This window comes from Cariama cristata, unplaced genomic scaffold, assembly GCF_000690535.1.
Source record: "Cariama cristata isolate BGI_N322 unplaced genomic scaffold, ASM69053v1 scaffold11200, whole genome shotgun sequence".
Lineage (NCBI taxonomy): Eukaryota > Metazoa > Chordata > Aves > Cariamiformes > Cariamidae > Cariama > Cariama cristata.
The window spans coordinates 6881-31916 of record NW_009592968.1 but is presented as its reverse complement, the minus strand read 5'-3'; the positions used below and the strand labels follow the sequence as shown (position 1 = coordinate 31916).

General features: G+C 40.6%; 1 protein-coding gene across 1 annotated transcript in view; it reads right to left on the bottom strand.

Moving 5' to 3' along the window:
• Positions 1-25036, bottom strand: part of LOC104165363 (contactin-associated protein-like 5) — a 70279-nt gene that overhangs the window by 39303 nt on the left and 5940 nt on the right. Inside the window, exons 3-6 of the mRNA XM_009704998.1 lie at positions 24368-24508; positions 9492-9756; positions 6670-6819; positions 5504-5675 (exon numbers count right to left, since the gene is read on the bottom strand). Coding sequence (XP_009703300.1) covers positions 5504-5675; positions 6670-6819; positions 9492-9756; positions 24368-24508 — 728 coding nt within the window. The remainder of the gene's footprint in view (positions 1-5503; positions 5676-6669; positions 6820-9491; positions 9757-24367; positions 24509-25036) is intronic.

Below are 25036 nucleotides of genomic sequence, written 5' to 3'. Positions count from 1 at the left end.
AGTTTGAGAAGGCACAAGAAGACTTAAGCCTGTGCTAGCCAGTGAAGGAAGCACTGGTATCCCTGGGGACAGTAGCCTTGTGCCTTTCATCAGTGTTAAAAAGACTGAAAGAAGAGCTCTGAGCCAGCCACACTGTCCAGTTTGCCACTGCACTAGATGCAGCTGTCATTTCTTACCCTGCTGAGTGACAAGTTTCTGTAACCACACCCCTAACCCATTTCCAAGAGACTGTTTGACAGGGTCAAGTCGTCTTTGCAAACACTGTAAAATACCAAGGAGGACATCCTGTTGTGCTTGTTTTTTGTTGTTTTGGTTTTTTTGGGTTTTTTTTTTCCCCCTCTAAACCAGAAGTACTTAGGAAAATCTTTCCTGTTTGTATCTGTAAAGCCCCTAACACACTACCTGCAGGTGAAGGACAGGGATCCTGGTCATATACTTAAATCTAGAGACTTAGTGGAGCTCAAGAGAAGGGAGTGAATCCCTTCTGACTTACAGCATCTATGAGACGTAAACGAATTTTTTATGCAGCTTGCCATCTCCCCATCCCTTGACACCAACGTCCTCCCTACAGATTAAGGGCCAAAGACAGAAAGCATTATTCTCTTCTCATTAGACCTTCTTACTGCTTAGGCTTTCCCTTGGGAGCTTTTAGGCTTAATATGTCACCCCCAGAAGATGCCTCCCTTCCCAAAAAACACTTACAGTGCAAAACACCAGGAGTGAGGGCTGTACGGTCCCTGTAGCCATGAACTTAATCTATATCGCTCTGAACTGAAAATAAATTCAAAGAGAGTCTGCATTTATTTGTTTGGGCCTATGCCAGGTGGCTTTGAGTCAGAGATGGTCAACATAGTACATGTACTGCTGCAAAAGACTGCATAGATACTCAAAGATACCTCTTTTCCTCCCCAACAAAAAGTCTCTGAATTCAAGGACTTCATGGCACCTGGCCTTCCAGACAAGTCTGCCTTGTTACTTTCTGCTCTCTACCATGCCACAGGGGGGAAAGGCCAGCATGTTGTAAGAAACTATTTTCTGACTTATTAATTCAGTGTAAAGCAAACAACCCCTAATGTGCACCGGCACTCCTAACCAAGCAGAAATGCTGAAAAGACAACAACAAAGAGAGATAAAATGAAATCCACTTCCTTTTAAATATGGAGCAGACCTGTATGGCTTAGCAGGGTATTGTCTCATTTTTTCTTTACCTCTCATTGGAATGTGGGTAAATGCATTGCAAGCAGCTATGACGTCTAACACTTCATAACAGGAGCAGTGTAAGCTCCACACTTTGCAACATCCTCAGAAAAGACTGAGCAATCTGTGTATTTGGACAAACACAGCAAATATACATACTATGAACAAAAGAAAAAAAAGAAGTTGGATTAACAGTAGTCAGGCAGTGGGGATAATGCCAAGAATCCTACACACGCATTGTTACAAGAAAAATTGCTTCCTTTTCCTTTTCCACAAGGCATTGGGAACAGTTTGCAGGAGCAGTTTTCTCTTGAAGGAGGTGAAGAAGGGAATACAGTACTACTTTGCAGAGCTTGTGGAGCAGACATAACTCTGATATGAATACATCAGGGATTCCTCTCCTTGCACAGCATGTGTCACCTAAGGACAACACGTAGGTACCATACAAGGGGATGGCAAATCAGAGACAACTTGATATGCAACAGTAGGAACACCAGTGATGCTGACACTGCAGCTGAGGGCTAGAAACAAGCAATCTTTTAATCAGAGATGGTGCTAACTAGCCTTCTTCCATCATCGGGACAGTCCATATTGCTGTGTTCAACTCCAGACTGTACAACATCTTAACGTCCTACTGAAAGCACAGAAGACATGAGTTTTCTGTGTGTTATCTGCTAATTCCAGCTCTTGCAGATACATCCTGAACTACCCACTCAGCCAGGACCAGAGCAGCTACTGGGTGGCCTTGTTCAGAGGACTGCTGAGGCTGCAAGGAGTCTCTGGAGGTCCCTAGCAAAAGCCTCCTGCTCAAAGCAGGGTTGGCAATAGAGTCCAGTTCACTGTGTCTCCAAAACCATTTTCATTTGGCACTGTCTCCCCAGCCACCAAACAGTAAGAAGGCAAAACTCTGCATATTTCTATGGATATGCTCATTTTGTGTGTACTCTCTGATAGCTCAGCTAGTCACATGGCATTTATTTCCTGAGAAATAGTTATCAAAGAATGGAAATAATAAATACAGGGAGACAGAAAACATTCATGCCAAGTTCACTTAACCACACATATAGTTCAAATACTAGAAATGAGAGATGATGAGATATTAAGACTTAGTCCCTCAGATGGCTCCATTTAAACCAATGGAGGCTCATCACTTTATACGAGGAATCCCTGAGTGTGCGAAGGCCGGGGAGGGGGGTGTGTATAATATGCTTACAAAGCTAGATTCTCTCTCAAAAACATACTGCTGGCATCAACAGTAGCCCCAGTTTATCATCTTTCAAAACAAAGTCATTAATTCTCTTTTTAAGAGCATGCACAAGTTGCAGTGAGCTGCCTAACCACTGCTTTCAGAGCCCAGGTCTGAATGATCTTGGCCTACAAGACTGTAACAAATAAACTGCTTTCTAAATAGAGGCATATTCCTTAGAAGAGGTTTTTTGCTTAGATAACTAAGACAAATGTCCCATTTACATGTTAATTAAGCTACACCATTCCCACGTGTTAAAATTGCAAAAACACATGCTTTACAGTGCACACAGCAATAAATCTTAAGAAAGGAGAGATCACATTTCTTGGAGAAGATGATTTTACAGAGTTTTAACACCCCTGATAGAGAGAGAATGAGCAGCTGGATACTGCACAGCTGGAGCCAGACCCCAACTTTCCTATAGTCTGGAGCTGCTAGGATACAGAACACAAGTCGAACTACAGTGACTAGTTGAATTACAGTGACTGGAAGTGTTAGACATTTTGTGCAATGAACCAATTTGAACAAGATTTGAAAACATACTCAAGGGTACACCATGTAGACTAGACAGCAATACAGTCTTTAGATTTGAATTCAAATCTCCTGTCCTCCCAAACTTTCCATGTATACTTTGGTATAGCCAACTATGCTACAATATAGGCTTGCAGAACCTGAAATACTCAAAAATGGTTAGGAGGAACACACTCCATGAATATCTTATTCAGTCTTTCCCCAGCTCATCCACTGGCTTAGGATCAATTGTGTTGGCAAAATAACACAAAGGATTTGTCTCTTGTCTGCATTTTCCTTATTTATTTTCTTTGAATTTCATCCCTCTTTCCAACTGTCCTTTGCTGCTATGACCACTCTTGACTTCAGTACTGCACCAGCAGTACTTCACCCTGCGAATCCCTGAACAACTTTTGTAACTTCCTGAAATCAGTTCTGTAAATTTAACTTTTCTCAAGATTGTATCTCAGATACGTAAAATGTGTAATATGATTTGGACAGAAAAAAATATCCTTACTTTTTCCCTGCAAAACAGCTTCAATACAGTTATTGGAGTTACCAGACAGGGAGAGAGCGCTGGGTGTTTCACTGAACAAGAAAGCTGCAATCTCCATGGTGCCAGTGAGGCTCATGCCCTTCTGTGATGAGAGGAATTTCTGAACTTCAGCCCAACACTTTCCCACACTGCAGTCTTCTCTATTGCCCTTCAGGGCACCTCCACTGATACACCAAATCCAGCCATAAGAGAATCACTTTTGTCAACTGTAAATCAAATCTTTCTTTTCCTTTTTTAAATCCACCTTGGTTTTGTGATCATATCTACCATATGACCTAGGTAGATCACATCTACTATATGATCATAACTACTATAGATCATATCTACTATCGATCTATCTAGATTGTATTGTACAGGCACATAAATTTAAGGCTCTTCAGAGAACTGCATTGGAAAAGACTGCTTTGATCTTTGCTAGATCATGTATAACTTTTGTTTACGTGTGTGATATATTCAAGGCAATTATTATGTAAAGCACCACCATTCTTATTAAGTCTGGACCCTTGCCCGAAATAATTGTATAGTATGATCACAAACTGATGCTTGTCATCCTTGGGATACTGAAGATGAGGAAGACACTTGCAATAGTACCACAGATTTACATTGTAGCCTGGATTTGGTGACAATGAAGGCACTGGAGACACCTCACAGCACCTCTGCATTGTAACAGAAGAGTTCTCTTCTGTTTCAATACAAAAATATTCAAGTTGCTTTTGAATGGTCCACTTGATCATAAAGAACCCGTTTTTCCAAGAAAACAGTAAAATACTTACTTTCTTTTAATTCTCAGGAAAGTTCACATTTTACTTCCTTTGGTTAAAACAGCTGCATCTTACCAATTCTGTCTACCATTTTAGGCACACCAAGTGTGAAATTCATACCCCTCTGAATTCAGTCATCATTAAACATGGAAACAGGTTTGATTAGCAGAGTCAGTACTTTTTCTGTATAAGTTAACAAACATGAACATAGGAAGTTGAGCACAAAGCTCTCGCATAACAGAGGTTTTGCCCGCGTTTCAAAAGATTGCAGCTCCAGTAGGCTGATCCCTCCTACAGTAAGCAATAATGGAGATCAGCCTTCAGCTCCCTAAGCAACATATCTGAAAAAAATACGTTAAACACTTAAGCTCCTAACGCATTTCCAAAATATCCTTGTTACTCTCTCAACTATCTGAAGCACATGAAATTTCCAGCAATTCCATTTCCATTTTTCAGAACTCAGCTAGATTTAAAAAACACAAAATCACAGCCTATTATTCCACATACTAACTTCAAAGTATGCATTTACAGAAATAATTCCAAAATATTTAGACAGAAAAAATCCATAGGAAGCAAAGGAGAAATTATGAAATACTTAAAAAAAAAAAAAAAAAAAATTGGTTGCTTATTTCCTCTCTACTCTTTATGAGAAAACCTGGGTTTCCTGTGAGGTTTCAGCTTAGGAGGAACTCAGATGAGTATTTAAACTGAAATGTGTCTCTGGTAGACACAGACATTTCATCGTTACATTGTCCTTACCGAACGTGTAGTATGTCGCATGACGTCTACTATATCTTCATTATAAACATACCATGCTGTAATGGCTAACAAGAAAAATTGTAAATGATCTACTTAAGCAAAACCAGCATATATATTAAGGGGATGACATGTTCTGATGAATCAAATAATTTTTCCTTCTCTTCCATTTCCCTCTAAAACTTGAAAGCAATCAAATGCTGTTTATGCATAAAATTTAATCCTTTCACCAATCTGTAGTTTGATTGAATTTGCATACTCTATTTCCTACAAGTCAATGTGAAGAGAGTCTCATGTAATTGAAACCATTTCCCCCCCAGTCCTCCTATCTTTGTTGTAATATTTTCTATTAGTAGCTCTATTATGCCTAATATCCGTAATGTTGGCAGAGTAGAATTTTCACTTAATGCAACCTGTATTTATAAACCACTAGGATGAAAAAAATAACAAATACAAGAAAGAAGAAACAATAATTACCTGTCTTTGATGCCACACAGATCAATCTGTAAATCACTAAAATTCCCCAGGGAGCCTTGCTGAACTAAAATTAGGTCCTTGGGCTGGTTATCAATAAAGATGAGCCTCATACAGCCTTGAAAAGCAGTAATGGGATTTAAACACTGGGAATCGGTGAAATTGTCAGGGCATCCTGTGGGAAAAAGAGAAGAGGCAGAGAAGAATATTGGAATGTTCATCTATTTCTGTTGGAATTTCCTGATGCAAGAACTTGGAAGCTCATTATTCCAAGTGTTTTCATTCCTTGTGCTATGGTATAAATCCTTCTCAAAATATGGGGGGTTTTTTTGCATCTTCTTTAAACTCTACAGTTGATAGCAACTGACCCCCATAAAAAAATCTGTGCAAATTGTAAAATCATTATGGGTTAAATTCTGCTGCTGAGGCAATGCACAGATTAAAAGGATGAAATCCTGTGGATAGCAAGCAGGAAAACCATTCCTATCTGAGCTTCCTCAGTATTTGGCCCTCTCTGAGATTCAAAGCCTCCTATGCATCCCCACTTAGTGCTGTATCGAGAGAGTTCATTGAGATCAGAGCCTCACTACGGTAAGCACTACACAGAAATATGTTAGATAAAAAGATAGTTGATGACATTCCCTTTATCTAAATTAATGCTTCCACTCCAAAAAGCAGAAGGTAGTATTTTTCAAGACTGTTCTTTCCATTTTCAAAATTGCGCTAAACCTACATTCATTTCCATGAGAGCACAGTACCTAACTACCTTTGTAGATCTAAGCCATATGTCAATAAAGCTCTGAAGTCTAAAGTCATTGAGCCTGATCAGGACAGTGGTATCTACAGGGATATTAATAATAATACCACTAATGATCCTCAGGCTTTTTAACTAGAAAAAACACTTGTGGCTAATACAGCTATGTAGCTTTTGGATGTTTGGTCAGCTAGATGTAGGTACCCATTGGTTACCACTACCAGTAGTTCACTTATACAGCTGTGTTCGCAATTCTGCTCATTCTGTCTCTGTCAGGGTTGACCAAGACCCTTCAATCTTCCTACAGTGCTGTATGCACTGCAGCAAACAGAGTGCACCTGGGGAGACCTCAATGGTGAACACCTGAGGATCTGCATCATGAAAACCAGTCCTGCATCTGTCTGAAAAAATCTACCTCCAAAATAGTAGCTGTTCCCAGAGTAGATCCTTGAGACAGTGGTGGCATGGCTAGCAGTAGCAGCATTGCTATCCAGTGTCAGGGTAATGCGATGTCTTCTGGCATTGATGTTAACAGAATGCCAAAGCCCATCGTGGAGATTGGTGCCTGGCAAAAAAAACAAGTAGAAAGAGTGAAAAAAGAGGTGCAGGAGACAAGTGTGTTCTTCAAACATCCTTTTGCTTCTAATTTGTGACCACAAATGTGCAGCTGACCCCCCAAAAAGGGAGAACTGGCAGCTGAAAAGAACTCATTACCTCTGGAAACAAACTGGCATAGAAGAAAAGACCCAAGGAAGGGAAAGCTTTTTGAAAGTATTTAAGTGGGTCATCTCACATTTTAATCTAACCCGCTTCTGATACTGTAGGCACTCATCAAGCTAGCCAGGCCCTTCACCTTTCTGGTACCACATTATTACCATTTTGTGGGTGTTTATGTCTTATCTTCAGTCTGTTGGGAAAAGCTTAGAGCTCACGGGAGTGTGCAGATCTCTAGTGAGCTTCTGATACTAAACACACACCTGGGATTGCAAAGGATTAGATTCAATGAGATGGTCATGCCCTGTCTCAGGCTCCAGTATGAAACTGGACAAACTCCACTAGGAATCAGTAGGATTTGTGTTTCTTAAAACCCTTCAGCACTAAGTTAGCACACAGTCGTCTTGATGGATGTATGGAAGCCTTTCTACATTGGATTTTGACATGGGTCTTGTGAGAGCTGGCACTGCTGCTCTGATCAGGAACCTACACAGGTACATGAGAGATTATGGTACTGGGTAGCCTCTTTCTCTTCTAGATGCTTGTGCAAAGTGGGAAGTAAGCTCTCCTTATTCGGAAAACCAGTGTTGCATCTCATGGCTTTTTGAAACAGCATCACACAGCTACAAAGAAACTCCACATCCTCTATTCTGACAGCTGTTAAAATCAGTGGGCAAGCTTCTGAGCTCACACACAGTGGTGCAGATCAAAAGTAACCTAATTACAGTTCAAAATACGCCACTGTCAGGCTGGAGTCACTGAGATCAGGCACAGACAACTAGCATTTACTCCCCTCCCTAACAGAATATTTTTCACTAATGTAGCTTTCAGAAGAAACAAATGAGCACTTAGTGACACAAAGAGGTGTGAGAACAGTTCAAAACAAAATAAAAAAATTGTGGGTGTTACGTGTATGAAAAGCCATTTCATTATGAATTTGAAAATGAGACAATTTCCCGCAGTAATGGCTGTTAACGCATGCACAATTTTCATAGAATAAGAGGCTGGTTTCCCAGAAAAAAATGGATGATTTTTCAACTGGAACAAGTCCATTTTGAAGGAAATATGTTGTTGAAGTTTGAAAATATGCCAAAACAAAATAGGTCCTATTTGGGGCAAAAATAGGTCCATTCTTGAGCAAGCATGAGTTTATTGTGAGTACCTGACATCTGCAGAACATGGCACTTGCAATTTCTGCATATTTTCCATGTGTAAGTAGGCAGTTTAGCAATGTTTTGGATAGCACGAAAGGCTGGGCTCAGGTTCATGATTTCAGAACTACATAAAAACAAATACACCCAACCAAATATTGACACTGTCTCAGCTTTGTCAACAATTTAATTAGGACTGCAATAGAGGCTGGAAACTCAGTTTTCAGCATTCAACTGCAGCAAGCTAAGGCTGTAGCAACCTACATGAATAAGGATAGGTGCAGGGATGCCTCATTTTCTACTATAAACAGGAATGAAACATGCATACAGAACAGCTCTGCTTTGACAATTCTGTCAGATTTTATCTCTGCTTCTTTTAATAGACACATCTGCCCTCTTTTAGACTCTACTAGGAATATTTTAATATTACATGTTTTTAAACAGCTGCTCTTTTAGAAAATACTATTATTATTATTATTTAGTTCCATCTGAGTTCCATCAGTCTATTACTGATCCACCTTTGGAAACTGGGTATTCAACCTACACAGAAAATTAATCTCCCAGTCTCCCATTCAGCATGGCTGCATAGCAGCAAGGGATATGCAGAGGTTCTGGGCTAAGAGCATTTCTGTTTGGGATGCCAGCATGGCTTATATAGGTCACACTGGGGTGGCAGCTGGGTCACTCTGGTTCTGCCTCTGTCGTACAGTCTGAAATTGTTTCCCTGTTGTCTCTGGGAGCTAATGCATAGCTGTCCTGGTAAGTGTTTACAAGCAATTTCCCCTGAATTTTAAGTCAGAGAGGCAACTCCATTTCACCCTCTTGCATTCCACCAGCTGCACTGCACAAAGCAACTTGCAAACTGGTTAAGGAGGCCAATGAGGGAGTGTGAGGAGAGGAAGCTCATGGTTAGATTCTCTTCCGAGTGTAGCATAAAGGCAGAGAGTAAAGCTACAGTCAGAGGAAGAAAATCAGCTCTGAGGCTGTCTTAACTTGTGATGGGGAATCATGCAGTGGCTGAGCTGGCTCCCAGCTGACTTCAGCATAATCTGAGGACAGGAAACAGGAAGGTCTTCATGTGACCTGGCTGAAGAAAATTTAGCGTGACTGTTTAAGAACACATAGCTAATGTGTTCTTAAGAGCCTGAGCTAATTGTCAGGTAGTTTGAGTCTGGAGATCTCAAGATGCCAACTTCCCACGCTTAGATTTACCTCAAGCTGCCCAGAGTGGTTCTACTATTGGAAAGCAATAGAAAATTTGAAAAGAGAAAGGAAGATTGGGTGGCACCTTATTTCACTATCCTTTCATCCTGTGCGGTTGAACCTTTGTATTTTAAAGGGAGACAGGTGAGAGTAAACAAAAATTAAGTACCTTCACTGATTTCTACTGGGTTCTCTGTCTCTTTCTGAATAAGTAGTGTCAATCTCCCACCATGGAGGTAAATCAAGAGAGGTCCTGAATTTTCAGACAATTCGGTGAACATAAGTAAGCCATCTTTATTCCATGTTCGAAACTGGAAGCTGACTGACAAACCGTCAATTTGAGGAGTCCCAGGTAGTAGCAAGTAGCTTCGACTGGTGCTGACAAAGGTGATAGGAACAATTTGTGGTTCTGAGCAAGAAAAGGTCACGTTCCCCTGCAAGTAATAGAAAGCAAAGATAATCAACATGACAAATTTTTTTTCGGTCAGCCCAAAACCTCCATAGTTAAACAAGTTCATTCGATTTCTAACGGCCCTCAAGGCTGAAACAGGTACTGTTATTCAGACACAAACCTTTGAAACTCAGTAGGAAATGTTACTGTCCCTTCAGGGAAAACACACCTGACTTCAAAATTTTACTTTCACCACAAATGAGGGGGATCAAAAACGAAAACCTCAATTCTTAGAAGGATCTAAACTTATTAAAATGCCCCATATCAAGACCATGCCTGGGTGCAGAAGGGCTTATCTGCTAGCCCAGGCATACCATCTTCATGTGGCCACATCTGCTTTGTGTTTCCCAGCACCTCCAGTTTCAAGCTCAAGTTTAGCTTTATGTCAAAAAAATCAAACTCATTTGGTCTATGCTGACTTCACGAACTGACACCGAAGGAATAGCAAGTTCGCTTGCACTTCTATGTGCTTCAGGACATGATACAAACATCCTGCAGTGGCTCTGCACTGATGGGACTACGGGGGTGTGAACAAGGCAAGCTGCAACTGAAAACCAAAGCATCCTCCAATGCACAAGGACCCTAGCAAACAGACCAGATTTATTCTAAATATAAGCCAAAATACAGCCATTAATGACAGTAATTTTTTTTGCCTATTTATACCAATGCTACATAACTTTAAAAGTAAAATCTCCCTCATCTACTTGAATCTACTATATGGGGCAAAACATGAGGCAAATTTGCTGGGTTTATTTTAAATATCCAATATTTAACTTGCAGTAGCAGCACCGGTTATGTTTTCTTTTACCCAGAGTAATACAGCCCTGTGCTACTCCAAATAATAAAAGTCCACTTAATAACAGAAATAAAAATAATTATTCCAATTTCAAAATTCATATGGAAACTCAAAGAAAAAGTCACTTGAGTACAGTATTTATAGTGGGATGAAACAATAGTGAGATTTCCTGGCCAGTGCTAGGTCCCATGGTTTCCAATAAGAGAAATTATTAAAATGTTACATATACAGCAAACACGGTGAAATCCAACAGTATTTCAAAGTTAAACTTAGTTGATTATCTCAGTCATCCAGCCCTGAAACCAATGGTGCTGTTTGCCCAGAAGAGCAGCGCATTTACTCAAAGTAGTCAGCAAAATTTGTACCAGCATTTGTCGCTGTAGCTTGTAGAAGAAATGACTCCACCATTTTGTTCAGCCATTGTAGATTACCCAGCCAGGTCATTCAAGCCATGTAATAAAACCTTAACTATATATAAAGTCGGGATGCATTTAAGGAGCCACATCTTTCAAAGCCACTCCAGGAGAATGTTGCAGCCAGCTTGCTTTGAACTAGGCATCACTTCCTCCAAGGCACCACTTCAAGCACCACCTCTTCCAAGCTGAAGACCGGTGCATCCCTTGTAAGTTAGAAATCAAGCAAGGCCGGGCAGGAGACCTGCATGGATGAGCAAGGAGTTTCTGGCAAAACTCAAATGGAAGAAAGAAGTTAATAGAATGCAGAAAAAGGGACAAGCCACTTGGGAGGAATATATAGAACATGCAGGGATGTGACAATGAAGGCTAAGGCCCACTTGGAATTAAATCTGGCAAGAGATATCAAAGACAACAAGAAGGGCTACTTCAAATACATCAATAGCAAGAGGAAGACTGGGGAAAATGTGGACCTGCAGTTGAACGAGGTGGGTGTCCTGGTGATGAAGGATAGAGAGAAGGCAGAGTTACTGACTGCCACCTTTGCTCCAGTCTTTACTGCTAAGGCAGGCCCTCAGGAATCCCAGACCCTGGAAGTGAGAGAGGAAGCCTGGAGAAAGGAACGGTTTCCCTTGGTTGAGGAGGATCGGGTTAGAGAACATTTAGGCAAACTGGACACCCACAAATCCATAGGCCCTGACAGGATGCACCCATGAGTGCTGAGGGAATTGATAGATGTTATTTCTGAACCACTCTCCATTGTCTTTGAAAGGTCATGGAGAACAGGAGAGGTGTCTGAGGACTGGAGGAAAGCCAATGTCACTCCAGTCTTCAAAAAGGGTGAGAAAGACCCAGAAAACTACAGGCCAGTCAGCCTCACCTCCATCCCTGGAAAAGTGATGGAACAGATTCTGGATATTATCTTTAAGCAGCTGGAAGAAAAGAAAGTTATCAGGAGTATTCAACATGTATTCACCATGCGGAAATTGTGCTTGACCAATCTGAGAGCCTTCTATGAATCCATGACTGGCTGGGGAGATGAGGGGAGAGCAGTGGATGTTGTCTACCTTGACTTCAGCAAAGCTTTTGACACTGTCTCCCATAACATCCTCATAGGAAAGTTCAGGAAGTGTGGGTTAAATGAATGGACAGTGAGGTGGACTGAGAACTGGCTGAATGGCAGAGACGAGAGGGCTGCGATGAGTGGTGCAGAGTCTAGCTGGAGGCCTGTAGCGAGTGGTGTTCTCCAGAGGTCAGTTCTGGGTTCAGTCCTGTTTAACCTGTTCATCAATGACCTAGATGAAGGAATGGAGTATACCGTCATCAAGTTTGTTGATGATACCAAAATAGAACTGCAAGGAGGAGAAGAAGGGACATAAAGCATTCAATTGAATGAGTTAACACTAAAATTAAGCAAGCTGTTTCATTTATAACCAAGGCAGTTTTAATTTTCACATCATATGGTTTAATTAAAATGTAGGAAACATATCAGCAGCCTTAATCAGTTCTGACCAATGAAGAAACTTTGAGAAAGAATTTTTTTGTTTCCTGTTTTTGTTTAATCTGAAATACTGATATTGTTTGTATAAAATGTTCTGGTTTGATAATGTTCAGAACTCAAAATTTAGTACCACTGAATTTAATACTGACCTTTAAATATTTTTTACAATGAAGATGAAGTTTTTTATCATATGGAAACTACAGCTTTCTGTATTTTCTTTTGCTTTGCTTTGCATATTATCTATCTCTTTGTGACCTGGACAGGCTAGAGAGTTGGGTGGAGAGGAATCTGATGAAGTTCAACAAGAGCAAGTGTAAGGTCCTGTACCTATGGAGGAATAACCCCATGCATCAGTACAGGCTGGGGTTTGACCTGCTGGAGAGCAGCTCGGCAGAGAAGGACCTGGGAGTCCTGGTGGACAACAAGTTGACCATGAGCCAGCAATGTGCCCTTGTGGCCAAGAAAGCCAGTGGTATCTGGGGGTGCATTAGGGAGAGTGCGGCCAGCAGGTCGAGGGAGGTTATCTTCCCCCTCTACTCTGCCCTGGTGAGGCCACATCTGGAGTACTGTGTCCACTCCTGGGCTCCTCAGTTCAAGAAAAACAAGGACCTACTGGAAAGAGTCCAGTGGAGGGCAACAAAGATGATGAGGGGCCTGGAGCATCTCCCTTATGAGGAAAGGCTGAGAAAGCTGGGTCTGTTCAGCCTGGAGAAGAGAAGACTGAGAGGGGATCTCATCAATGCTTATAAATACCTTAAGGGTGGGTGTCAAGAGGATGGGGTCAAACTCTTTTCAGTGGTGCCCAGGACAGGTTAAGGGGCAACGGACACAAACTGGAACACACAAAGTTTCACCTTAATATGAGGAAGAACTTCTATACCTTGAGGGTGGCAGAGCACTGGAACCGGCTGCCCAGAGAGGTTGTGGAGTCTCCTTCTCTGTAGATATTCTAAACCCACCTGGATGTGTTCCTGTCCACCTTGCTGTAGGTGAATCTGCTTTGGCAGTGGGGTTGAACTAGATGATCTTCAGAGGTCACTTCCAATCCTGACCATTCTGTCATTCTGTAGGCTGCTTTATAGAATACCAACCGGAAATCCTTGTTGAAATCTCAGCTGATGGAAATTTTCCCTACCACTTTCAAATGTCTTTCTAGTCTTTATTTTAACATGGAAAACAAAAAGTGCCAGAAAGAGACTGATTTATCACCGGATGAAATAACTCTTGACAGATATATATCTACATCAAGCTATTTACGTATTTCCTGCCTTGTTATGTGCAGAATGCTACATATCAGTTTTAGCAATGGCAAAAGATATCCATAGCTGTATTATGTTATAATGAGTTTTGAGACGTAATCCAAAGCTTATCCAAACTCACCTGAAGATTAGTCAGGTGGGAAGTAGAATGAAAATTTGCCCTCAACCTTTAAAAAGTTTCTACCTGCTGCCTTTTTCCTGCACAGGCTTTTTTTTTTTTTTTTGTTACTGTTGTTATATTTCCACCTCCATTTTCAATTGACTTTATGACAAATTCCAGAAAACAAAGACAGTCAACTGCAGCAATATAAACAAATATGGTTAACTTTCTCTAGAGCTTTTTACAGGTTTAGACATTTAAAATGCCGATGACAAATTTTCTTTGGAATTTTAGACATTTACAATGATTCAAGCAACTCCACACAAAGTGGCAAGACATTTACAGATCTTATACATACATAACACCAGAGCTTGGAGGAAAGTTCAAACGTTATCTGAGTCTGCACTCAAATATCTAATTTGCTTCACTGGCAGTGGGAGGCTGTAACAAAATGCAAGACTGTAGAGGGGAGGATTTGCAACATTCAGATTTTTGTCTCAAAGCTCTTGGCAGATTTTACCTGACAGCAGAACAAGCTATGCTGACTTAATGGTGTTGGAGAAGGTGAACGCTAAGATGAAAAAACACATTTGCAATGCACAACAAACTTTCAGATGACCTCAAAATAAGCCAGTAAAGAGCTTGTGTAGTCACTATGCTTTCAGCTGTTTGCAGCAGCACCATAGCAAAGTATTCCTGATGCATATGCATGGCCCAAATATAAGGTCAAATTTCTGCCTGCTTTTGATACGATGTTCTCAGCACATGCAACTAGTCCTAAACTCATGGATTGCTGTAACCCCTTAAAAAACTCAACAACAGTCTAGCCATTCACACTAGCTAGTAATTCATGCCATCTGGGATCCGCACAGAATTTTTGTGCTGGGACATGAGCAGCAAAGAGTGCTGACTGAACCCATGGCCAATGCTGGAACATATGGGCAGGACCTATGCGTCTCCTCCCACGCTTAACCTAGTAAGACTTCAAGTTCTGTAGCCTTTCCATTGATACACTGAAGCAGAGCAGGTGTGATCCCACCTCCCACAAGAACAAGCAGGTGGGAACACATAAAGGCAGTGTGGCAATATTCTGTGTACATGGGATTAAAGGTACATTTGGGGGATGGAAAAAAGGCATGTTTGCCTTTTGAGGGGGTTCTTTTAACAAGGTATTTTTGTTACTCTTATTCAAGAATTGAGACCTCCATGATGTAAGAGGAGGCTAAAAACTAGCCAGGACATTTTGGGAAAAAACATTAAATAAACCAACTGATGCCACAGGAACTTAAATCGGTTCAACGGACTCATTTATGAGGGAAACATGTTCTTAAAGCAGCATTCCAGAGCAAAACCAGATAGCGTAGTTATTACATACCAACAATATCTGCTGATGTCCTTACATTGACCAACGCTGTCAACCTTTCTAGAGACACTAACATGAACATTTGAAAAAGAAATACACAACGGTTACTTTGAAAAACGTTCATTCACTGAAGTGCGATAGGTTCCCATTATAAAAACTGTTATATTTGACCTGAATGTTAGACTAAGTCAGAAAAGTAAACAGCTGCCTGCATCTGATCAGGAGCATCTTGCTTTAATTGGCAACATTTCTGGAGCTCTCCAGGGTACATGCAAGACTTCTGCCCGACATTTGATTTTATAACTGAACCTAGTTTAACTGAAAAGTAAAAGCTCATTGGCTAGGAAATGGGATAAGGAGAGTCTAATCCCTAGAGGAACTAAAGGAGCTTTACCCAGTAACTGGAAACTCCAGTTACTGTGTGGTGTTTGAGAATTCCATTGAGTCCATCATCTCCGGACTGATTAATGACTCCTCTAATAAGCAGTGAAATCTTTCAAAAGAGTTCTTATTGTTCTTACAAGGGAATGCAATTGAGATAGTTGCAATTTTTTCAATGGCTGCCATGATACCTGTCTCAAGACAAGACTGCAAGCACCCCCGTTTTCTGCAGGCAGGGTACGGTTGCAGAGGTGGTTCTTGTTCAAGTTGCTAAGTGATGAGGATAAAAGTTGATTACATAGAAGATCCTCTGAGACATAAGCCTCATCCAAAACTGACTGGAGTTTTTCCAGTGACTTCTGTAGGACTTCAGCCAAACCTGTATAACTTTAATGAACCATTAATCTTTTCTGGTCTTTCTTCGTGTAGTATTATGTACTGTTGAATGAAGAGAGAAGACTGCTACAACACCACAGTCAGGGCAATTGGTGACAAATTTCTTATAGATCCCCCTTGCTCTCACAGAATACTAATCAAAAGTAATATACTTGGGAAATTATTCAAACTGACAGCTGAACTGAAATCCTCAACATTTAGCCTGCCAAAGGATACAGGCCAAGATCACAGCTTGAACAGGAAGAACAATAAATGAGTGTTTCTGAGCTTTTATTCTACCTGTGGGTTAGAGCATCAAATGGGCACTTACTTTCCTCATTAATCACTCTATGGATACTATCCAATAAAAAGGATATCTTGTTTTCTGCAGAGGATTAGAAAGGAAGATTTGATATGACACGTAAGGGAACTAAAATCCTGGCTAAAAGCCTGGCTGAGATACAAACGCGGGTTAACTGGCAAGTGTATCTCCAGCTTGGAAATATGAGGACTATTTCTAGCTGTGAAGAGACTACAGTTGCAGATGAATTTGCAAAGAGAGTAACAGAAGAAAAAGGTGACCTCTGACGCAGTTTTAAAAGGATAAGATGAAAGACTGTCATTCAGCTCTGAGCAACTGGATTTTAAGTATGGGGGAGGTCCCTTCAAATCCTGTTTTTAAATTAACTACCTCAAGCAGAACAGATGTCAGAAGACCCACATAGATTTCAAGTACTTCTCAAATCAAGAAATTGCTAAGCACTGAATGAAAAGCAAATCAAAGTGAAATACCAGCTTCAGCCTTCTGAAATACTGGTGCAAACTGTCTTCAAACCAGATGTAGGAGCATCAAGATGCATGGTATTACTTAAGTTAGGACTAGTCCACTGAGGGAGCAACTAATCCATCCCAAGAGCAGGGCTTCTACTTTAACAGAAGTTCCTATATTGAGGTGTGTTTCTCTTTCTCTGAGCAAAATTTCATGATGGAAATCTGAAAGTTTTCCTGATGCAACTTTCATTGAAACCAACATATCCTTGTGATAATCACCCCTGTGACAGAAAAATGCTCTATCTTCACTCACTCTAGATATCACATATGTCAATAAAATGCTAATTTTATTTAAAATTAAATGCTAATATATCACATTGGCTTAACTTGATTCATTAAGATAAACTTCCTATGTGGAAGAAGTAACATTTAACAAAAAAGAAAGCTTTGAAAAAAACTGAAACATTGTGACCGTGACAGACTCAGGGATGAGATGCTTAGCTAGACATTTCTGGATGTTATTTATCTCAGACTCCTAAGCTGACTATGTCACTGGCCAGAAGTGGAACAAAGGATTTTACCATTTTTATACCCATATTAACTGTGCTTTATTATTTCATTATTTAGTACAATAGCTAAGTGTTGTTGACAAAAGACAGGAGCAAATACAGAGCTAATTTGGAAAAATAGGGAGATAGGAAAAAGAAAAAAAAGAACACAAGAGGAAATACGAAAAAAATATAGACCACTTAATATTTTCCCTCCATTGAGGTCTGACTCTGGCTGGACACCAGGTGCCCACCAAGTTGCTCCATCAATCCCCCTCCTCAGCAGGATGGGGTGGGGAGGGAATAAGATGGAAACAAACTTGTGGGTCAAGATAAAGGCAGTATAATAAAGCAGAAGCAAAGGAAAATGAAAGATTTATTCTTTACTTCCCATCAGAGGTGATGTCCAGCAACTTCCTGGGAAGTAGGGCTTCAGTACACATAGCAGTTGCTTCAGAAGACAAACCTTGCAATAACGAATGCCCCCTCCCCTTCCTTTCTCTTAGTTTTTATTGCTGAGCAGATATCATATGGTATGGAACACCCCTGTGGTCAGTTTGGGTCAGCTGTCCCGGTTGTGCTCCCTCCCAAGATCTTGTCCACCTCCCAGCCCACTGGTGAGGGGGAATGTTGGAGAGGCAACCTTGATGCTGTGCGAGCACCACTCAGCAGTAGCCAAAACACTGGTGTGTTATCAACATGTTTCTTGCTACCAATACAAAGCACAGCAGTATGAGGGCTGCTATGAGGAAAATTAATGCCATCTCAGCCAGATCCAACACACCCTTCTTTGAACTACAAGCAGGGATGAGGCCAGTCTTTCAAATTCACCTTGTCAGAAGTGAATAAGATAGATGTCTTAGATCAAACTGGCAAATTAGCACAATCCAAGCCCAATTTTTGTTCCAGTTCAAGGTAAATTAATCTACCTTGGTAGATTAGATTTTATTACCTGGAACAAAACACAGGAGCAAGGAGGGGTTTTTTTATTATTATTAATATTATTATCATGAAAACATAGCTACATCTACCTTAAAATAGAGAAGTGTATAGAAAGCAATTTTTAACAGCTTTATGTATTAGTTTTCTTTATTAGATTTTCCTCTTTTAAATTCCAATCATCTGTGTACCATAGCACAGTACTAGCCTAAATCGTTGGTATGAACTGCACACACTCCAGGCTCTTCACTGTGACGGGGTCAGCTTGCCCCTTTCTGTTACGCCAGGCAGCTAAATTCCAAGCAGTTCCCAAAGCCCTAGCAATTGGAATAAGATCTTAAGAAAAAAACACTTAAGCCTTGGTTTTACAGCAAATTACATTCTCCTCCATTTTCCTTGTCCCCTGCTAACTCCTATGACAATAATTACCTATCTCTCTTGCTCTCCTGTAGGACTAACAGCCTTATCTCCACCTTGAAACATCCTCCTCTGCTCAGCAGGTACCAACTGCCCTATTCAGCCAATTTGACTACCCAGATAACATAATAAATTAAACTCTGAACAATTGTTTCTAACCTGTAATTTGCTGAAGGCTAATGACTCTCAAAAAGGCCTGGTTTGCTCAAAACCTTGTCATTGCTTGTCATTTTTTTCTGCATATGTCAGCTAGTCTTATACGGTTGCTCTCCCCAAAAGACATGTTTCATTTGTGGTCATCACAACTATCAAAATCCTAATATAAGGAAACTTTTATATCAAGAAAAGGAGAGTTTAGTATTGCAGCTACCTGCTGGATTAAATATTTACAGACTGATAGTCTATAGAATTGTAGACAAAGCCAACTGAAATCAATGGGAAAACTGTAATTTAAATAGACTTTATTTCAAGATCTTGATTGAGGTGACACACTAAATTTCTTTCAGAACAATCCTGTTATACCATTCAGCAACAATAAAATGAGACCTTAAAATGAATGCTATTTATATAGACTTTCTTACCAGTCCACACTGCACATAGGTTGTGAAGGAGACTCATTTGAAGACCCAGAGAGCAGACAGGAAAACAGAAGAAACCATAAAAAGTTGTTTTCACATCACAGAAACCAAGTATTTCTGGAATCTGAGTTCACCTGCCTTATCTAAAGAACAGTAAATTCAGTTCTCTTTTTAATGTGCATGTGTTTGACTCATGCTTTCATTAAGTAATTGCAGAAAACTTTTTTTTTTTAAATAAATGCAACTTCATCCTATAGGAAGTTGTGAAAAATGTCACAAAATAGTTCCAACATTTTTATTTATGATCCCTTAGTCTGATCGCAGCAGGGAAAGTAACAAAAAATAAAAAAATAAAAAAATCAAAATATATCTAACTCCTGGTTCTCCAAACCCTGGTAGGGGCCTTCACAAATCACCAGCCCGATATTCACAGTTATATCAACACTTGCATAAGCATTTTGGTAGAACAAGATGTGCGTAGACAAGTAAATTCTTCTCAAGATGAAGGTATCTCAAATCAGCTTAATAAAATAGCATGTTTGGATTCTCTATAAAGAGAATGAATTATTAGTTTACATTCTCCTGTCACTAGGTATCTTTCCTTGCTCTTTGATGCTGGCAATTGGTTATTTCCCTGAGGCACTACAGTGATGCATTTACATGTCACCACATCCCTTGCTGTGCTGAATTGTCACTCTCAGATTCAACATGGCAGGCTGACGTAGAAATTCAAGCATATCTGAGGGCTGACAACTTCTGCCTTACAAATATCCTACACTCCTCTCAAGACAGTGCAGAGTTTGCTCTGCTAAACAAAAATAGAACTACAAACAGCCGAAGGTAATGGAAGGGAAAGGAAGATAGGGTTTTCCTCAATTTCAGTGAGTACGTAGAGTGAAGCACTGAGAAGATCAAACACAGCATCTTTTCATGACCTCTTCATTTCTTTTCTTCAGTTAGACAGCTTCTTATTTCGGCATCACAAATCAGTAACACATGAAAAGAATTAGGACCCTGGCCACAGGTCACATTAGAGCAGTTTCTAAAGGTGCAACCTGAATCTAGCAGTAGGTAACCACTGGTGGCCAGGATACTACAGCTATTTTCAGGATGCTATAGCTATTTTTTTTCTTAACTACTCCCTCAGCCAGATGTATTTAGCAATTCTCAATGGATTTCTCTTCCTAGAATGTGTCCTATCTCCTCCTGCATCTATATACACACTTAACAAGCACAAAATTCTTCAACAAGGACTTCGCTATCTCAGATATCAACAGGTCAAATATCCTTCTGTGAAGGACAATTCCCCTTCTGCTTCTTGTAAATGTGGCTCCTATTGTTGTATTTTCCTGCCGCTAACTACTTGCCCAAGAAGCAAGAGTAACTGCTGTACAATTTCTCATAATGGGCAATCTGCACTTCTTTTGTGCAGAGAAGACAGCTAGTAAATAGGTGTGGCAGTGTGCCCTCCCCCTTGCAACATAACCTTTATTTCCCATAACTCTGCTCAAGTGATAACCACCAGTGGTGGTCATAATAGATATGTCTGGTCGTGATGGCTGCATTCAGCTCAAGGTGGATTCAGGGGAGACAGATAACAACACAATAGCCAAGGGCTAATTTGAGCAATGCGCCCACCTAACCACAATGCTGGTCAAGGTCTGACTCAAGTCAAGTTTGGAAGAAATTAACATCTGTAGTCAGTATGCAAATATGAATACAAGTTAATCATCTTACTCCATAAATAGTGGACTGCCCAGGGCCCTTTGAGCTCTCCTGCATGGCAGTGGGCTGCACGCCAGGATGTCCTCTTGAGTAGGTTCACCTCTCAGGGTTACTCCTCCAGGTTGAGAGAATCCTTATTGCATCAGATACTCCATAAGTGAATTGGGAATAAGCACGTTGAAACTGAAATCTTAGCTGAGCGATATAAAGGATTGATTGCACACATATAATCCTTTAGAAATAAACTGTTGACCAAGACTGGGACTAAGTCTGGATCCAGCCGCACCTAAACTCCTCTCTGAGGAGTTTAGAACGCAAGGGTGTCTTTTCTGAACCTCATGACTCAATAGGATGGTCTGCCTGACAATTTTGTCAATCAAGTGTACCTTGCCATCAAATCTTGTTAAACCACTGTTGTATTTACCATTGAATTTTGTCATATCAATAAAGTGTATTGTTGCTTCTTTCTTATGAGTGAAGTGCATGACTCTACTCATGACAATACGGCAGATGTTTAGATTATTATTTTAAAGCATTTTCTGAGGCCTCCCAAGGGTCCAGCCCTACGATCATGACAGTGGTAGTTACAGAAATTTGACTTCTCATAACCTCTTGCAATTAAAACCAGTAATTGCTTCAGAGAGCAAATAAAAGATCCCCTATCATTTCTCCACAATCAATGACCTAGGGGAAAAAACAAAACAAACAAAAAAAATACAGCATGCCATCAGGGACAGAAGAAACCTCAGAGAGAAGACAGATAGTCTGTCCAAATAGACAGGGCTACCACATAGCGAGGTTAAGTATCAGGCAATATAAAAATGGAATTCTGAAGGCAAGTTCCAGTTCAAAGAGACAGGCTACCTCATTATCTTGAGATGTCTTCTCAAGGGGATTTATTGCAAGTCTGACAACTGCAAATGAGTTACAGAAAAGAACAGGCAGAATGATAATCACAGCCACCACCCAAGAGCACGATACATAGTACAGTACTCTGTTATTGACAACCTGTAGTTTCTTCCTCTGATTTTAAATGCAGCCGATTTGGGACTATTATTTACATGGATGAAGAACTACTTCATAAGAGGAAATCCATATCTCCAAAGTTGATGTATCATTCTCCTGCTTGTGTGAAAGATGTCAACAGTAAAATAACCAAAGTTGATGGGTATGAAAACCCACAAGTTTGACTCACTGACTGTGTCAATGTTCACAAAGGCACAGAGACTGAAGCAAAGACTGAGTGTTGAAGTCCACCTCCCTTTTGGAGGCAAAAACTAGTGTCTCTGAGCATTAATGACTTTCTAATCCCAAACCGGCAAGTTTGTCCTCAAATATCTTTTGTTGGGAGACAAAGGTATTTCAGGGACTAACAATGTAGAACCATTTCTGGTCTTGTGGGGAGGGAACACAAGTACACAACACATCATTGGAAGATGTGATTCCTAGTCCCCGCTATATTTAATTATTTTTCTGTGCTGCTCCTTTCATCACATTTCCACTCCAGACAATCTTAGCAACTACGAAGACGTGAAGCAGAGAAGCTTGCAGCTCCCCGGGGATATGGATTATTGCTTGAAACCTCAATGAACTTTGAGTAAAAGCATTTAGTGCAGAGGAAGTCTGGCAGGCAAAAGACTACATTTAGCAAGAACAAGTTATTTTAATTAAGTAAATTGCTAAGGAGTGTGGAAGAGCAGGAAGATGGGAGAGGGAGATCAGGCTGTGAAAGCTGGAAATACCTGAGAGTTGCTAAAGGAGATAAATAGCTGTGATGGAAAGGATGTTGGAAAACACAGATTTACGGAGGCTGTTTCCTATAGAAGGATGTTCATCTAAGATTATGAGGCACTGTGAGTGTGGCAACCTTTCCATGCACTTTGCATACACAAATGTCAGAGACACAGCACATAGCAGCTCATAAATCTTGCAAAATACAGTATAGCAGCCAACCTTTGAAAACTATTGCGTTAAAATCATCACTTCTGTGAGGGAGACTGAAAGATGGGGGCACATCCCTGCTACCTTAAATTGATGAAAGGGGCAGGATTCCTAGACCTTCGATCTAGCATTGGCTGAATCAAGTACTGTGATAGAGTTTCATTGCTTGGGGCCACCTTATACCCAGACAATATCCTTCAGAGAAAAAGCACATTACAAATTTTTTCTTTTCCTGTTTAAGAAGGCCTTTCCATTACCCAGCTGGCAAAACAACCAGCTGTTTAATGACCTTAGAAGCAGACCAGGGCTTTTTGCTCCCCTTAGAAAGCAAGCTGAGGTAAAGAGCAATTTAACACAGTTCATAAGATTCAGACCTTAGAGTCCCGAGTCACAGCAATCAAACTTGAGGTTATTAAAGCAAAGCCTCTCAGTCCCAGGCTAGGGGAGCATCCTGGAGGCAGTCTTGACGACCAGCAACACAATGCAGGACTTCTCACCCATCACCTTTCCATTTTCCATCTCTGTGTGTGTTGAGCCTTGCTCTAGGCAGGGAAAGTGAGGAAAGGAAGGACTTCTTGTGGTCTTCTGGCTTGTTTTGTTGCAGCTTCAGTCTGTTTATACACATTACTACAAACTAGAAGATGCCACGAGAGCCAGAAGCAGTTTCATCTCCATGTTCTCCAAAGACAGTATTAGCCAAAAGGTATATATCAAAACATGGTGCAGGAAAAAGGCACAAGCTAAACAAAGAGCTGAATTATTTACAATTTTTCAGGGCTGCATGGGAATGTACTGTTCCCTCTTCTAATGAAATAAAATGTTCTTTATTTTTCTCATGATATATTTAAATATATTTGTAATTTTGGACATTATTAGGTGTGAAGTTATGTTTATATTTTATGTTAGCAGGTTGGATAACACTGTAGTTCCCTTTGCTTTACCACTACCATCCCACATTTAGAGACACTAGTACCAGGCCAATGGTTCTCAGAACTGTCAATACACTGAATATAAGGGGCAGCACAAAGGAAAATACTTGCAATAATAAAAGAAACATTTATTCTTTTCTATAATACCAACTCAAATAGCAGAATAAAATTTTGCTACTACTGTACTCCACAACAGTGATGGAGAATGGTTCAGAAAATAAGATTTTATCTGAGTTAACCAGAAAAAAAAAGTCTATGTGACTTCTACCATGCCATCAAAAAGACACATTTTAATCTCAGAAAAGGAATTTAAAAAGTTCTCCAAACAAATTCTAATACACCTGGAAAGTCAGAGAAATGTATTAATTTCCACATGTGTCTTTCAATAACTCTCACCACAGCAGTCAGCACTGGCTAGTGTTAGCCTCAGCAATACCATTTTAAAAAGCTAATTATGCCCATAGCTACCTAAACCTGAACTCCACTCATTCAGTGCAGCCAGCAGCACCAACAGCATGGAAGTAAAGAAGGAAAGCATACATTATTGTCTCTTACCACAGTATAGATCTGAGGTTTGCGCCGTTTTGCCAGGTCAATTATATTGACTCCATTGTAATAAAGGTTCTCAATGCACCCATGGAAATTTTTCCTCTGAAAGGTTCCTGGTTTCCCTGGGACGGGAATCCCTCCAAAACTGAGCTTTAGGAAAGAATAAGAACAGTATTTATTTATCACCCCAAAACCAAGATGGCAGAGCCCCACTTCAGCCAGCCAGCTGGGATATTACCTAAGAAGGAAGTGATACTGACAGCATCATCTTGGAGCACAAAGCAGGACCTAGCTGCCCAACAGGAGAATTACAGCCACATAGCATTACAGCTGTTGGAGAAATGCTGCTGCCGCAGACAGCTCACAAATTTGGAAACAGCTTTTAAGTGCCTTGACGCATCATTTCACCAACTGGTACCACCAGGCCCCCACCCAGGAACACCCAATGCACAAGGTAACATTCAAATGGTCTCCAGTCCACAGCCCCCACTGGCCTGGAGGCTGCCCCCCAGTAGCAGACCACAGCGGCCAGCCACCGCTCAGTAATGGGGGAATAAACTCTTCCTGCCCACAGAGCACCAGTTTTCCTGCAAACTGGAGTCACTCCTTGTCACCAAGCATGTATCTGAACAGTTCTGGTTTCAGCCAGTGAAGGGTAGTACTACAGACACAAAGTCC